This window comes from Dermacentor albipictus, chromosome 2 (genome assembly GCF_038994185.2).
Source record: "Dermacentor albipictus isolate Rhodes 1998 colony chromosome 2, USDA_Dalb.pri_finalv2, whole genome shotgun sequence".
NCBI lineage: Eukaryota > Metazoa > Arthropoda > Arachnida > Ixodida > Ixodidae > Dermacentor > Dermacentor albipictus.
This window is the reverse complement of record NC_091822.1, coordinates 3,827,164-3,844,670: the sequence shown is the minus strand read 5'-3', so window position 1 is coordinate 3,844,670 and position 17,507 is coordinate 3,827,164. Positions and strand designations below refer to the sequence as shown.

The following is a 17,507-nucleotide window of genomic DNA, read 5'->3' as shown; positions in this document are numbered from 1 at the left end:
TCATCTGTTGCATGTGAGGCCATTCTTTTTCGTGTGGGTTGCTCAGGTGTAGGCTGCTCGTAGAGATACTCCGGAAAATTCGGCAAAAGGTTGTGGGTACCGCATCAGACCGAAGCGCAGGCTTTCCATGCTGCGTAGATACTTTCTGGCCTTCAAGGATATGCACATAATGCCTCAGTATATACTTCGCATCAAAGTGCAGCTCACAAATGGAGTCGGTGACTTCCAAAGGGCCGATCGGTGCGGTGAAGATTGAGCTCCCGCGCGCATTGCCTTTCTTCATCTTTAGGGACTCCGAAGCACGACAGTTTGGCCTGACCTTTCAGTCTACTGTATACGGTTATGCAACACACTACACAACAGTAGTTCTTCCGCCGAGGTGTGCTCATCCTCTCATTCACTCTGCCAACTCGCCAAGTTACGAGACAAACTATAGACATATGCGAGGGCCGTCTGCGCGCGTAAACATCATGCAGACGGCATCATTTGACAGAAGCGAGAAACCTCAATTCATGGCAAAGCAGTAATTTTATTGTATTCTTTTTTTTTGCACTTACTAGGAACGAAAATTGACAAAACAAACAAAAGCACAACAATGTGCTCAGTAAATGGTGGTGTGTCGAGCAGACGACAGCTTGGCGCCGCCGTAACCACCGTCAATAGGCGTGGTTTCGCTGGGCCGCCGAGGCGCCGGATTGGCCGGAACGTCAGAAGAAGGAGGAGCTTTAAGAAGAAGGCGACTGCAGCGCCGCCGCAAATTTCAACGTATTTTGCTTCACTCTTACTGCTTGCTGGGGTCTCCGTTGCACCCACTCCCCCATTCTAGTACACTCTAGTTTTGGTTTCACTCCAAGCGCAATTGCTATAACCTGCAGTGGGACAGTGCAACGCAAAGCTCTCTGCCTTTGTTATGTTGCTCGAAGTGGCGATACTGCGCTGGCCCAGCGGCTGGGACAATGTTTGTGTCGTGGTGTGGTGTCGAAGCCCTGACGAGAAAGCGACGGCATCGTAAACGTTGAAAGAACATTTTTTGACCGTTTGGGCCTTGGTTTTTTAAGTGTGTTAGGTTGGCGCTGTAGCATCATGTGCTTTATGAAACTTCAGAATAGGAAAAAGAAGGCACTACTGATACAGGACGTATACAGTTGTACTTCTAGTGGCTTAACAATCAAATTTCATTGAGGGCTTTATTATGCATTGCTCGTTTATGTGCTCATTGAAATGCATGTTTTAGGACTTTGAGAACACAAACTTACTTGTGGTAGGAAAGGTTGCTGCCTCCTGGCTGTAGTCTAGTGCCGCAAAATGTGTAAATGCAAAGCCACACCATAACGCTGCAGAAGTGGAATGTCAATATAAAATATAATGAAGTACACTCGTAGGAGGCCACTAGCGTCCTAGCTAGTACTGCAGCAGATGTGCTTAAAAGTACTTGAAGGCGTTCACCAATCGTGACAGCCGATGCAGCCTTTCTAAAGAGTGAGAGAGTTCGCAAGTGCCGGTCGTCTGCGAGATTACAAAGACGGCGCCGAATAAAACAATACACGAAGAAGGGGAACATGAGACAGCACGTAGGCGCACTAAGAACTGAGTGTTTTATTTCTTGACATAGTAATATATAGCTGCTGTCAAGGATCAAAACAACAAGAAATAAACAGGGCAGTCATCTGCATCGCACAAGGAAGCGAAGATACAGAATAACATTTAAGAGTCACTCTCAAGATATGCCAGTTCCTTTGTCGAAAGCGAAACTGAGGCTTCACTGATACATTCAAGACCGCATTCTTTTATCAAGCGCAGAAAATGGGTCATGGCAAAAACAGGTCTCCTTGTTTCTCCAGCAAAATTTGAGTAGACTACCCATCGACGACCCGTTTCGCGTGAAGAATTCGGAAAGCGTCGCAAAATACATGGCACAGAATGAGAACAAACTGCTATCCGCCTTCTCTGTTGACATAAACGACTTCTATTGCTCGATACCACAAAATGATTTGATGGAAAGCGTCAATGACTGCATCGATAAATTTGGAGCAATTGCTTTCCAGAATGCCTCTGGCATAGCAGTAGGTTCCTTTTTGGAACTGCTGTCCGTTTACCTGAAGTTCACGCACATAAAATGGAACGACGACGTCTTTCTACAGAAAGAGGGTGTCTGTATACGTTCGTGCATAGCCCCTGTGTTAAGCGACATCTTTTTAGCTTCAAAAGACAACCTGTTAAAGCAGTGCATATCGGGGACAAATGTTATGCAGATCTTTAGATTTGTCGATGATTTTTTAGTGTTCTTAGGTTGTGACAGTCCAGAATTGGAGACCCAGTCAGCATTAGTATTGACAGAGTTTAAAACAGCCTTGCATCCTCTAACCCTGACCCATGAGCTTCCGGCTGATAACTGTTTAAGATTTTTAGATTTAGAGTCAACTTTTTCATCGTGTCATGTGTGCTGGCAGTTCAAGCCAAGGGCTAGCAAACCTCTCCTCTCCTACCATTCGGCTCATTCAAAAGTAATAAAACGAGGCATCATTCAATCATGTTTGACCAACGCACTTAACAAGTCATGCGTGCATCAGCTGCAAAGCAGTTTTCATTGTCAGGTCAGCTGCCTCAATGGGGCAAGTTATCCTCACCATGTGATCGTATCTGTTGCGGAAAAAATGCTCAAACAGCTCAAGCAACCTAGCACTGTAAACCAGGGTCCAGCAGGCACTTCTGAAACCAGGTTTGCCATTATTCCATATGTTCACGACATATCGCACAATCTCAAAAAAGTAGGTACACGATCTGGTGTTCGTGTTATATTTTCCACTCCGAAACGTCTTGGTTTGATGTGTGCCAAAGTGAACGCAGGAAATCGGGAAAACAAACAGGTGTGCGCAAAAAAACATGGGCAGAAACATGTCAGATGTGTACAGAAAGTAGTTTATTCGGTCCCCTTGTCGTGCGGTTCATCATATGTAGGCCAAACAGGCAGATGTCTGAATGACAGATTACATGAGCATAGATATAAGATGGAAAACCAGCTCTCCGGTCACATAAGTGCGCATTGTAAGGCTCACAAGTGCATCCCAGATTTCGATAGAACCAGTGTTCTGTACAGAGCTGACCATCAACTCACAAGGGAGATATTGGAAGCGCTTGAGATAAAAAAGCGCGGTCTTGAATGTATCAGTGAAGCCTCAGTTTCGCTTTCGACAAAGGAACTGGCATATCTTGAGAGTGACTCTTAAATGTTATTCTGTATCTTTGCTTCCTTGTGCGATGCAGATGACTGCCCTGTTTATTTCTTGCTTTGATCCTTGACAGCAGCTATATATTACTATGTCAAGAAATAAAACACTCAGTTGTTCGTGCGCCTACGTGCTGTCTCGTGTTCCCCTTCTTCGTGTGTTGTTTTATTCGGCGCCGTCTTTGTAATCATGCTTAACCAACTAGCCCACCAACACATGCTCAGTCTGCGAGAAAAGTCTCGCATTTGCAGCGAGCAGGTGTCGTAGCAGACACTTGTTGTAAAAATAAATAAATAATGATTCTCTGGCATTAAATCAGTAACAAAATTGCACAAGAATGCATACCCTGGTGTGCCCTGGTGATAAACCATAGTAAACCGTGCTTCCATCTTAAAGTCATACAAAGTTTATGTAATGTGTTGTACATTATATAACATACTGAAGAAATAAAATTAGATTTTACGCGATAATATTTTAGTTTCGTTTACTGCGGCACAAGCAACCGCCACTAGTCTAAAGATTGAAGTCAATCCGAAGCCTGTACTTCCCATCATTCCCATGTAGGTTGAGGCAACACTCAGGAGAGCCCCAGTAGACACTAGCGCAACATTTTCCTCTAGAGTATTTATTTAGAAACTCTATGGTCGTACTCGATTCTAACGCGCATGCAATTTTTGGACCCGTTTTATCAATTCGAGTAAATACGATAAATGGTCTTTCTGTGGACCTAAACAACTATGCCAACGTCAACAATTATGGGGAAATACGCAGAACTGACACCATAGAAACAATAATTTAGAAGGTCCTCGAGATGATTCTACAGTAAAGTCTGATTTTTAACTAGTTGGTAAGGCAACATCTTTGAATGACACAGCACAAAAGAGGGGACATGGTGAGTGGCAAAGAGGTGCACAGAGCACTGCTATCGGCCCCTGCAAGCTCTTTGTGTTGGTGAGCACACTGTCCATGAGCTACAGGACCCAGCAGTACTGACATGATGCAGCTGGTAATGCTTTTAATACTTCACTTTATTTCCTTAAAGACTCCACAAGGGGATGTTACATAAGGGGTGGGTTATAGAGAGGTGTTACAAATGCCACAGGTTAACAAGACGAGTACATGGATACATGTTGAATAAAACATGATGGACAGGTGATTGAAACAATGTCGTGAGGAAGGCTATTCCATTCTGAAGCTGCGCGGCAAAAAAATGATGCAGAAAAAGTTGTGGTGCCAGATCGGGGTCAGGTTACTTGAAGCGGATGGCCCGTGCGGGGGGAAGTGCACGCGGCGGGAGCGTTGTAAGGTGGATGGCTGAAAGAACTGTGATAAAACTGTGGTAAAGTGATAGTGTGGCGATCCTGAGGTGAGACAAAAGAGTGGGCAGACCAGATTCATTTTTTAGGGATGACACCCTGATATTGTATGAATAAGAAGAATGAATCAACCGAGCAGCCCGATTTTGCACTGCTTCGATAGCGGTAATCAAATAAAATTGGTGAGGTCTCCAGATGGGTGATGCATGCTCAAGTTTGGGCCGAATGAGCGATTGGTAAGCCAAAAGTCTTAACGTGGTAGGGTGAGTGACACAGATGACGTTTTAGAAATCCGAATGAGCAGTTAGCCGATGAAATGATATTCGTGACATGCTTGCGCCAGGAAAGATCATGAGTTAGTGTTACATCAAGGCATTTATAGGATTTGCTTGTTTCAACTGGTATGTTAGCGATTTCATAGGGAAATTAGAGTGGATTTTTGTGGCAGTGGAAGGAAACTAATTTACATTTGTTAGGATTAAGGGTCATTAGCCAGCAGTTACACCAGTCAAACACTTTATCAAGGTCATTCTGTAGGGCTATTTGGTCAGATGTGTCAGTTATTTTGCGTCAGCGAACATGCAGATGTTGCGTAATAAATAGTCGTTGATATATATTATAAATAAAAGCGGGCCGAGGACAGATCTCTGCGGCACGCCTGACGTTACAGGGTGTGAGTTAGACTTAACATTGTTAAGGGAAACAAACTGAGAGCGGTTAGTCAGAAATTGGGGGATCCAGTTTAGAACGTCTGGTGGCAGATTTAGTTGATAGAGCTTCATTAGTAAACGCATGTGAGATACTTTATCAAAAGCCTTGGTGAAGTCAAGAAAAATAGCATCTGTTCTTAGGTTGGTGTTGAGGCTAGCATTCAGGTCGTGGAGAAAAAGGGCTAGTTGGAATTCACATGAGGAGCCTTTTCGAAATCCATGTTGAGAGGGATTAAAAAGCTGTTAGAATCAAGGAACTGCATGATTTGAGAGTATATGAGTTTGCAAGACACACTGGTTAGTGATATGGGGCGGTAATTTAACAGACAGTCTCTGTTGCCTGCTTTGTGAACTGGAATGACCTTCCCACACTTTGAGTCGTAAGGGAGAATTCCTGAGGAGAGTGACTGGGAAAGCAATAGTGAAAATTCGGCAGATATGTGCTTAGTGTTTTTTAAGAGCTTAGAATTTGTTTCATTCGTACCAGTAGAAATTGACAACTTCATTTTTTCAATTAAGGATAGGATACAAGAGAAACTTATGCTTATGGGTGGCATTTCAGGTAGACTAACAGAAAACAGTTCTGTTTCAGTAAGGTTAGGTTCTTCCGTAAAGACAGACAAAAAGGCTGCATTAAATATACTGGCACTTTCTGAACAACTTGCTTCTTGACCAGATTGATTAGTAAGGGTAATGGGAGGGGTGTCATGTAGGTTTAGAATTTGCCAGAACATTTGGGTGAATCAGCAAGGATTTTTGGTAGCTCTTTGTGAAAATTTGAGTACTTCATTGTGCACGTCTCTTAAATATGCTTTTTCTGCAATGTTGTATTTGTCCCATGTGCAAACACTGTTTCTAGTCTTCATGACACGAAAAAGGCGTTTCTTCTTGTTTTCAAGTGATTTTAATGACTTTGTAAACCAAGGTTCTTGGCGGGTGGGACGGAAAATTACCTTAGGTATGAATTTATCAGCTAACTGGTTGATTTTGTTTTTGAAGAGTAACCAGTTTTCGTTAATAGGTCACTCCCAAAAACTGTCTTGAAACGATGGAAGAAAGGCATCAAGTTCACGAATGATGGCCCCATAGTTCCCCTTGTCATATAGTCTCATTGCATTACTGAAAGCTTGACGTATTTTTGGAACAAAGGCAAAATTAGCATGAATTACTTTGTGGTCACTCATTTCATTTAGATATGTTATAGAAAACAGGATGCCTGGATCCGTTGTCAAAATTATGTCAAGAATATTGGCGGTATCAGTAGTGACTCGTGTAGGTTGTGATATCAGCTGAGTGAGATTAAAGTTTAGGCACACGTAAAGAAATTCGTTAACTTCTTTTGCACTGGGTTCTGACAAGGTTAGGTTCATTCAATCAATGTTTGGAAAGTTAGTCTCCAAAGAGAATGACGCGAGCAGTTGGGCATTTGGTCGAAAGTTTGGTTAAAATACTGTAAAGTTCGCGTGAAAACTCTGGACTGCTTCTAGGAGGCCTGTGGCAAAAACCTAAGAGCACCGACTGTGGTGCAGAACGACAGATTAACCATAATATTTCAAGGTAGGAGGATATTTTTATAGCAGAGTGTGAAAGTTTTTGTTTGCAGCAATGAGAACGCCCCCGCCACGTGTGCCAGGACGATCGTTTCTAAATAGATTAAAGTTGGGCAAGTCGGATAAAACTTCGCCGTCGGTGACGTCAGAAGTCGACCACCTTTCAGTTAGTATAAGTAAATTGCTACTGAATGAAGATACAAAGTTCGACACATGGTCGCATTTAGAAAAAAAGCTGCGAATGTTTGTGAAAATAATTGAAAAAGAGAGATTAGCTTCGTGACCAAGAACGGAACCATTTAATGATCTGGGGTGAGAAAGGGGTTGCTACGATTTTTCTTTGACAGTTTCAGTTGCATCGTCGAATACGTAACGTTTGGAGCCCATAAATAATGTTTTAAACCGTAAAATAAAAGGACCAGATTTTTCTTTAGCAAAGGCAAGAAGGTGCTTCCGTGCGTTCCGGACATGAGGTGAGAAATCTTCCCCAATGCTAAAATCTGAATTTTTAAGTTGAAGACCATTTGCAGGAACAGTTTTCTTGGCTTTGAAAGAGTTAAATTTTACTATTATGGGGCAGCACCGGTCTCGCAAGTGGCGGCCAAGACGGTGGGCATGCTCTATTTCCTTTGATTCAATAGATCCTTTGAAATGGTCCCTGCAGAACGCAGTGATTAGCTCCTCAGACTGAGCGTTGGTCTCGGATGGCATGTCGTCCGCTATGTCCTTAAACAACAAGCTGTTTTGTCGGGAGCGACTCTCCATGTCGTCCAGCCAAGTCTCCAATACCGAGACCTGTCGAGCAGTCTGGGAGGTGGTGGTTGCAACAGTGTCCAACTCCGTTCGGAGCATTTGAAGCTGATGGTAGTGGGATTCTAAACTGTCGATTCTTTTGCCTAGTTCGGAAGTGGTTTTATCGGTGCTTGAGAGCTGGCTTTTTAGGCTCTGCACGTCACCAATAAGCTAAGCTTGACCGGCAGACAAGCCTAAGTCAAGCTCGTGGGCTCGGCAGCTGTGCAACGGCATGGTTATCGAATCTGACTCTCTTCATCATGCAGGTGCCCTTTCACGCCTCCGCTTGCCTTCTGCTTACCGTGTTCTTCGACGCCTCCCCGACCTTCCTGGACACCTCTCGGTCCCCAGCCAAGTTTTCTTGGAGCGCCGTCGAAGACAGCCACCGCTTCATCAGCGCCATCGCCGGCTCTGCCCATTTACCGCACGTGAAAAACTGGACCCTCGACTTCAACTGGGAAACGCCATCAGCAGCAACATCACTTGGCGAGCCACCTATAAAGGACCAGCAATCAGCTCGCACAATCTGTGGGCTCAGCAGCTGTGCCACGGCACGGTTATCGAATCTGACTCTGTTCATCATGCAGGTGCCCTTTCACGCCTCCGCTTGCCTTCTGCTTACCATGTTCTTCGACGCCTCCCCGACCTTCCTGGACACCTCTCGGTCCCCAGCCGAGTTTTCTTGGAGCGCCGTCGAAGACAGCCACCGCTTCATCAGCGCCATCGCCGGCTCTGCCCATTTACCGCACGTGAAAAACTGGACCCTCGACTTCAACTGGGAAACGCCATCAGCAGCAACATCACTTGGCGAGCCACCTACAGAGGACCAGCAATCACCTCGCACAATCTGTGGGCTCGGCAGCTGTGCCACGGTACGGTTATCGAATCTGACTCTCTTCATCATGCAGGTTGGTGAACCGGTCAGTTTATTTACTAAAAAATCTAGTAATTATTTCCTGATACAGCTGCCGAGCCCGAAGTGTTTGACTGCTATTTGTGCCGAATGTTGTCATAATGTACGGTCCTTATTACTCCTTGCTGGTGATGTTGAAACTAACCCTGGACCTGACAAATTGGATGTCGTTCTGGCTGAATTGAAAAAGCTATCTGATGGCCAGGCAACACTAATCTCTGACCTGCAAGATATAAAAGGACGTATGCTTTCAATCGACAAAACGATATTCGATTTCAATACCCACCTCACTGAACTTGAAGAACGTTTCCTGAATCTGTCTACAGTTACATCAGACGTTGGAATCATTCAGTCAACAGTTAGCCAGACAGCTCTTTTGGTTCAAGACTTGCAGCTTCGTCTTGACGATTCTGAAAACCGCTCCCGCAGGAACAATCTAATTTTCTACGGTCTGCCTGACTCATCCCCCCGTGCAACATATGCCGAGTCTGAAAAAGTTGTCGCTGATCATTGCTTAGACCACCTGGAAATAGCCTTAGATTTCAAAGATATAGAGCGTGCCCACCGTCTTGGCCGTCATACCCCAAACCATCTACGCCCTATCATTGTCAAATTCATATCATCGAAGACAAAAGAAACCATTCTATCTAAAGGGCCCAAATTTAAAGGAACAAAATTCAGTGTAGGCGAAGATTACACCCGCCGCGTCCAAAATATTAGAAAGCACTTGGTTGCATTTGCAAAAGAAACAACTAATAAATTCTCGCTCCGCTATAAGTCGCTTCATATCGGGCCCAAGCGCTATTTCTCTGACGAAACGACTAACACAGTGAAGGAAATTGCATAGCAGATAACTTTTTGGCGCCGGTCCTCACAATGCCCTCTATTAGCTTGTCATCCTAGAACCAACTCCCGAACCACCCTTTGCCTTTCCGTCATTTTCACAAATATACGCAGCTTCCTTCCCAAACGAGACCTTGTATCTAACCTTGTATAGTCGTCCGGAAGCAACATACTTGTACTAACAGAAACATGGCTCAACAAAAACATCAGCGATTCTGAAGTTCTGCATGATTTGCCAAATTTTCGCCTCTTTCGCAACGACCGCGAGGGTTCTGGAGGTGGCGGTGTTTTAGTCGCCGTTAATCGAGAACTACCATTCTCGCTTGTCAACATCACATCTCACCTTGAAATTATGTGGCTGATTCGCCGCACTGCGCCAATAACAACACTAATTGGTGTCTGCTATCGACCGCCACATAATAGCCCTGACTTCAGTTTCAGTTTCAGTTTCAGTTTCAGTTTATTATTCGTTCATAACAACTTGTTACAAAATATGGTATACAGACAAGGGTCCCAAAGTCAGAGACTGCACCGGGACCCTTGGTTTAGAAGTTATACAAAAAATAAAGCGGAATACAGAGCAGAGAAAGAAATCATGAAATAAGCAAAATATAACCAAGAAACTCAGTGACGACACACAAAAAAAACAAAAGGAAGGATGCACAATCAATGGTAATTCCACAGCTTCTAAATAGCAAAATAACATTGTAGGAAATTAATCAGACAGCAAATAATTCTTGAGTTCACATTTGAAAGAGTACAAGGTAGTTGACAACTTAATGGAATATGGAAGACTGTTCCAAAGTTTAAGCGCGCAAAAAGAGGAAGCCATCTTTCCGTAATTAGTATGACATAAAGGCAACAAGAAATTTCCTTGTGCTGCAAACCTTGTGTTATTGGGATTAAAAAGGAGATCAGAACTAACAAAGTTGTAAGAAACTTGTTGATTTAGTAATTTGAAAAATAATATGGCTAAATGATAGTTAAACAAATCAGTAACTTGAAGAATGTGGTTAGTACGCAGTTGTGAAGAGGCGTTAGAGAAAAAATGGCTTCGCGTTATTATGCGGATAGCCTGATTTTGAATGTGCTGAATAGAGGAAAGATGACAATGATAAGTGTTACCCCAAGAAGCGATACCATAAATGATATGGCTATGAATGAAAGCGAAGTATAACGATAATAATGCTTCTTTGGAAAAAAATGCACGTGATTTGAGTAGTGCTCTAATGCCAAATGCTGTTTTTTGTTTGATGTGTGCAATGTGGTTAGTAAACTTAAGGTGGGGATCTAATTTGATGCCGAGGAAAGAAACACAAGTGGAGGCAGGAATGTCATGCCCATTCAGAGTTATGGTCGGAGAGCAAGGTAAATGCCTCTGTGATGACTTAAATACCATGAATTGCGTTTTCGTAGGGTTTATAACTAGAAAATTAGCGTTACACCATTCAGTAATTTTTGACAGATCACTGTTTAATTTCAATGTTAGCGAAAGTAATGATTTATCCGAGAGGGCAACAGTCGTATCGTCGGCGTATAATACAGGTAGGGTATAATTAAGGCAGTCAGGTAAATCATTTATATAAATGGTAAATCCCCCGTGAGTTTAACAGTGTTTTGCTACAATTAACAACTAGGTATCCAAGTGCACGAATTATTCTTTTCGGTGACTTTAACTACCCTTCTATAAACTGGCACCAACCTCACGTTACCATTTCTCAAGAGCCTCGAGAATTTGTGGACGTATGTCTCAATTTTAATCTTTCACAGCCAATAACTGAGCCAACTCGCATCACCGAGACTTCACAAAACACTCTTGATCTCATTCTAACTGGTCATCCTGAGACCTTAGCTTCTATTACTTACCTGAGGGAAATCAGGGACCATAAAGTTATTCACGCCTCATTTAACATTGCTCCCGTTCAAAGGAAATTGTCCAAAAAAACAATAAAGCTTTACGATAAGGCCGACTACGTAGCAATAAATAATGAATTAAACTCCCTCTTATCCACTTTTGAACTTCACTTCCATCAGCATACAGTCGACGAAAACTGGTCAATCTCTAAACGCAAAATTAATGATCTAACGAGCAGATACATTCCAAAGTGCACTATCAACTCTGATTCACAAAATCCATAGTTTAATAAAACGCTCAAAAGACTCAAAAATAAAAAGCAGCGGCTGTACCGTGCAGCTAAACCTAGACCCAGCTCTTCTGCATGGGAAAAGTACTACAGCGCTGAAGATGCGTACTTAGCAGCAGTGAGAAGCGCGAAACGTTTCTGTCTTCACAACGACTTACCCAAAATGATAACAACTAACCCGAGAAAATTTTGGAACGTGATAAATCCCCAGCAATCGCACGACATCACCCTTACTACTGATAACGGCGACTCTGTTAGTGATGCTCAGTGTGCCAATATATTTAATACTGCCTTTTCATCAGTATTCACGAAAGAACCTGAAGATACATTCCTTTCACTACCCTCCATTACTGAACTAGCAATGCCAGCCATACTTTTTCATCCAAATGGCATTTCGTGCGCAATCGACAAATTGAAAATTTCGTCAGCCGGAACGGACGAAATTAACACTAAGTTTCTCAAAAACACTAAGGACATTTCATCCAAGTTATTATGCGTATTGTTTTCTCAGTCACTCGCCACAGGTATCATCCCAGAAGACTGGATCGAAGATGGGGAAGGTCGTTCCTGTTTTCAAATCAGGTAACAGAGACTCTCCACTCAACTATCGCCCCATTTCCCTAACTAGCATCCCTTGTAAACTAATGGAACACGTCATCTACTCCCAGATAATGCAGCATCTAGACTCTATAAATTTTTTCACTCCATCCCAACATGGATTTAGAAAAGGCTTATCATGTGAGACACAGCTTGCCATCTTTCTCCACGATCTTCATTCCAACCTTGATGCTAACTTACAAACTGACGCCATCTTTTTAGACTTTGCCAAAGCATTCGATAAGGTACCTCATCAACGTCTACTCTTAAAACTTTCCAGACTAAACTTGCATCGAGAAATTATTGCATGGTTAAAAGAATTCCTCACACATCGTTCACAGTCCGTTACTATTAACAACTACTCCTCTAACCGTCTACCAGTAACATAGGGCGTTCCTCAGGGAACTGTCCTTGGCCCCCTCCTATTCTTAATTTATATTAATGATCTACCAAAAAATTTATCATGTCATGTCCGTCTGTTCACCGACGATTGCGTTATTTATGCCCCAATTACTAATACAGCTGATCAAGAATTCCTTCTGGACAATCTTAACCGCATTCAATCATGGTGCAATCACTGGTTTGACGCTTAATCCCAATAAGTGCAAACTCATGTCTTTTCATCATCGTCACAACCCGCATTTATTTACTTACAAGATTTCTGATTCTCCTGTCGAACTCGTTCCATCCTATACTTACCTCTGTATCACTATCAGCAATGACTTATCATGGCGCGAGCACGTAACAAAGCTAATATCATCTGTGAATAAAAAAACAAGGCTTTCTTAAACGTCATCTTCACCACTCCCCTCAAAATGTAAAGCTACTTGCTTATAAATCATTAATCAGGTCAAAACTTGAGTATGCATCCGCCACCTGGAATCCACAGCAAGCTTACCTCATCGACACATTAGAAGCTGTGCAAAACAGAGCCGCCCATTTCATTCACCGTTCAACTCATCCTATATTAGTGTTTCATCTCTCAAGCTACAGTCCCAATTATGCAGTCTTTCCCACCGTCGCCGTATTTCTAGCCTGTGCCTATTTCACAAATTTTATTATTTCCAGCTCAAACAGCAGCCATACATCTGCGCACCGCCATCACGCACGTCTCGCCGAATTGGTCATCCACTGAAAGTCTCACGCCAACGTGCCCGTACGACTACATTTTCCAAGTCATTCTTCCTCCAAACAGCAAGCGACTGGAACGACCTTCCCCATGAAATTGCAGCCATCACCTGTCCATCAACCTTCCTAGAAAAAGTTACATCCTACCTGTCATCACGAAAAAAAATGTTTCACTTTCTCACGTTAACCCCACCCCTTATGTAAAACCCGCTGCAGGGGGTCTTTAAGGAAATAAAAATGAAAAATGAAAATATCAGTTCATTTAGTATTTCATTTAGGGTGGGGGGTCCTGGGTTAGTTTCAATGTCTCCGAATAACATCATCAGCAAACAACAAACAATGTTCATACAATCAGACATAATACAAACACAGCACTGAGGGCTCAGTAGCTGAACAAGGCATCGATTGCTACATTTTTTAGCAAAAAAGGCGATACTGGTTACTGACCTGCATGATGAACAGAAGTGGGTTAAACCGTGGCGTGGCACAGCCACTGAGCCCACAGAGCATGTCCAGCTGGCGAGGATTTACACACAGTGCGTCTGATCAAGTTGATGATGGTATGGCCTTGAATTCCTTTCGAGCACCCGGTTTCCAGGTTCGAGCATCGCAGAAACCGCAGTGGCCAACACTGGAAGTAGGCGCTGGTTGTCCATGGTGACGAGCCTTGCCGGGAAGGGCAGTTCTCGTGGATGGCTGATACAGAGCCCAGGAGAACGGGGTACAGCACACAGGAGATAGCGCAAACGAAATCCTGCATTATGAACAGGAGTGGGTTAAACCGTGTCAAGCATAGGCCAACACTTTTCTTTAAAAATAATGTACGACAGTTGTGGGCTGGTTCAGATTCGAGAATGCAGTTTGGTTGCAACTGACAGACCTGCTGAAGAAAAGTTGATTCTCTGAGGTGGAAAAAACATGTTGCTAATTTTATCAGGACACAGAGAAGTGAGAATGTCGGTAACAAGGGTGATCATGCGGGAGAAGGGGAAGAAGGCTGCAGACAAACAACGTATTGATCTGAATTTTTGACTCCTGTCTACTTCAACTTGTCTCGTTTGCTTAGTCAGGTAGTGAATAGGGACAGTTGGATCCTACATCCTCATCCTAGACCAGCAGGGGTGTAGGATGAAATGCTGACTTATTGGATTATGTGAGCATTTTAACGACGCTACATCTCAGTGCTGTTACCACTTCTCGATCGGCAGACAGTGTTCACAATGAGGGCAATAAGGGCTGCACTTGTGGTAGCGCTTGTGGTGTCATCTTCTCGTCTCGTGTCCAGTCTACGTTTTGCGCTCTTAACACCACGATGGAAAACCAACAAGCTCAAGCTGCTATCCTAGGGAAATACATTTCTTGTACCTCAGGCCCCTTTCAATGTTTTACTCTCGACTTCCCACAGCGCTTGTGGTGTCGTCTTCTCGTCTTGTGTCCCATTTACATTTTGCACTGTTACCACCGGGATGGAAAACCAACAAGCCCCCAAGCTGCTATTATAGCAAAATAAACTTCTCGATGATGTTGCATGATGTTGCATGTTATTTTTACAGTCAAATGCCTTTTTTTTTCTTGTTCAGCTTACATTTGAGGAAATTTTCATTTACTTTCCAACCTTTCAAATTTCGGAGATCAGCCTAGAGTTGTAGAAGTACGGTGCTTTCGTGCGTTTTGTCAGCAACACGAAGACAGTGAAGAATTTTCAGCAAGCTAGGTGAAATGTCAGTGTTTTGGCCAATGCACAGGTTTTCAGAGTGCCACCAAGAAATACTTACTCAGTAGCCTAAACAAGAGTGCATACAATGATGCTTTGTATCATGCAAATCAGTATGTCCTTTTTAATGTGTGCCTTTTGGTTTTAATGCTGTTTTATTCATTGTTTTATGTCGTGAATATTAGGCTGCAGCAGAGCCTGACTTTTGTTTTCTTTATTCTATTAAGATAAACTTCTGATAAAATAAAGTGATTTTCACAATAACTTTGAGTTTGTCTTAATGGGAGTTTAATGTATCTTGAGTCTACATTATTCAAAATATATGCTGGCACACAGTTTCTAGCAAATGGTTATGCCTTAAAACTGGCTCACATCAATTCTACTATTACAGCAAGCCCCCTAAATTTATAACTGAGAAGTTAATCAGTGAACATTACAATATGAAAATCATTTTGTCTCAAATATTCGATTTTCTATAAAGTTACAGTTGCAGCCTAAACGCCCAGTAAGCAGCAACACTATTTCACCCAACACTCATGAGCTGCTTGCTTGGCTGTGCTTGCTGGCAACATTTGTACATAGAAACATTGCAAATGGTGAATTCTTTCTCTGCAGTTTTCCTATTGTTTTCTTTTTTTGAAATTTTGTTTCCATATACAATATCTCTGTGTTTTCTTGCAAGACATATGCGTGGACTTTGTTATATCAGAATGGCCATGCAAAATTGCAAGTCACAGCAACATGCACGTTGCATTCCATGCAGCTAGCATATTCTGTTAGATCGGGGTTTGTAGTACATTCAGAATCAGCTGCGTTTTACTGTAGTGTGAGATGTCAAGGTGAGAGTCACACAAAAGGGACTACCATACTTCTGGCCTGCTGCATGCCCCTCAGTTGTACAGAATTTGCAGAAAAGTCCTGTGATCTGTGAACTATGGAGTAACAAAATCAATGTGTGTCTGTGCAGGGCATGCAGCTCACAAGCACCGGTGAAGGAAGACAGACAGCCATCAGGTGAGGATCTTGTCGTTGGCATCATCATCATCACGATCATCATCATCATCAGCCTGACTACACCCACTGCAGGGCAAAGGCCTCTCCCATACATCTCCAACTACCCCTGTCATGTACTGATTGTGGCCGTGTTGTCCCTGCAAACTTCTTAATCTCATCCGTCCACCTAACTTTCTCCCGCCGCCTGCTACGCTTCCCTTTTCTTGGAATTCAGTCCATAACCCTTAATGACCATCGGTTATCTTCCCTCTTCATTACATGTCCTGCCCATGCCCATTTCTTTTTCTTGATTTCAACTAAGATGTCATTAACTCGCATTTGTTCCGTCACCCAATTTGCTCTTTTCTTATCCCTTAACGTTACACCCATCATTCTTCTTTCCATAGCTTACTGTGTCGTCCTCAATTTAGGTAGAACCCTTTTCGTAAGCCTCCAGGTTTCTTCCCTGTAGGTGAGTACTGGTAAGACACAGCTGTTATACACTTTTCTTTAGAGGGATAATGGCAACCTGCTGTTCATGATCTGAGAATGCCTGCCAAAGACACCACAACCCATTCTTATTCTTCTGATTATTTCAGTCTCATGATCCGGATTCGCGGTCACTACCTGCCCTAAGTAGATGTATTCCCTTACCACTTCCAGTGCCTTACTACCGATTGTAAATTGCTGTTCTCTTCCAAGACTGTTAAACATTACTTTAGTTCTCTGCAGATTAATTTTTGGACCCACCCTTCTGCTTTGGCTGTCCAGGTAAGTGAGCATGCATTGCAATTGGTCCACTGCGTTACTAAGCAAGGCAATATCATCAGCGAATCGCAAGTTGCTAAGGTATTCTCCATTAACTCTTATCCCCAATTCTTTCCAGTCCAGGTCTGTGAATACCTCCTGTAAACACACTGTGAATATTAGCATTGGATTGGATATTAGCATTTCCAATAGCATTGGAAAGATTGTATCTCCCTGCCTGATGCCCTTCTTTATTGGGATTTTGTTGCTTTCTTTATGGAGGACTACGGTGGCTGTGGAGCCGCTATAGATATGTTTCAGTATATTTACATACGGCTCGTCTACACCCTGATTCCGTAATGCCTGCATGACTGCTCAGGTTTCGACTGAATCAAACACTTTCTCGTAATCAATGAAAGCTATATATAAGGGTTGGTTACATTCCGCACATTTCTTTATCGCCTGATTGATAGTGTGAATATGGTCTATTGTTGAATAGCCTTTACGGAATCCTGCCTGGTCCTTTGGTTGACGGAAGTCTAAGGTGTTCCTGATTCTATTTGCAATTACCTTAGTAAATACTTTGTAGGCAACGGACAGTAAACTGATTGGTCTATAATTTTTCGAGTCTTTGGCGTCCCCTTTCTTATGGATTAGGATTATGTTAGCGTTTTTCCAAGATTCCGGTACGCTCGAGGTCATGAGGTATTGCGTATACAGGGTGGCCAGTTTCTCTAGAACAATCTGCCCACCATCCTTCAAAAAATCTGCTGTTACCTGATCCTCCCCAGCTGCCTCGCCCTTTGCATAGCTCCCAAGGCTTTCTTTACTTT

The 17,507-nt window shown here is 43.0% G+C and overlaps 1 protein-coding gene across 1 annotated transcript in view; it reads left to right on the top strand.

Annotated features, from left to right (window-relative positions):
- The window catches only part of LOC139055854 (proline dehydrogenase 1, mitochondrial-like), a 370,252-nt gene that overhangs the window by 207,160 nt on the left and 145,585 nt on the right, over nt 1–17,507 (top strand). Inside the window, exon 4 of the mRNA XM_070533417.1 lies at nt 15,902–15,948. Coding sequence (XP_070389518.1) covers nt 15,902–15,948 — 47 coding nt within the window. The remainder of the gene's footprint in view (nt 1–15,901; nt 15,949–17,507) is intronic.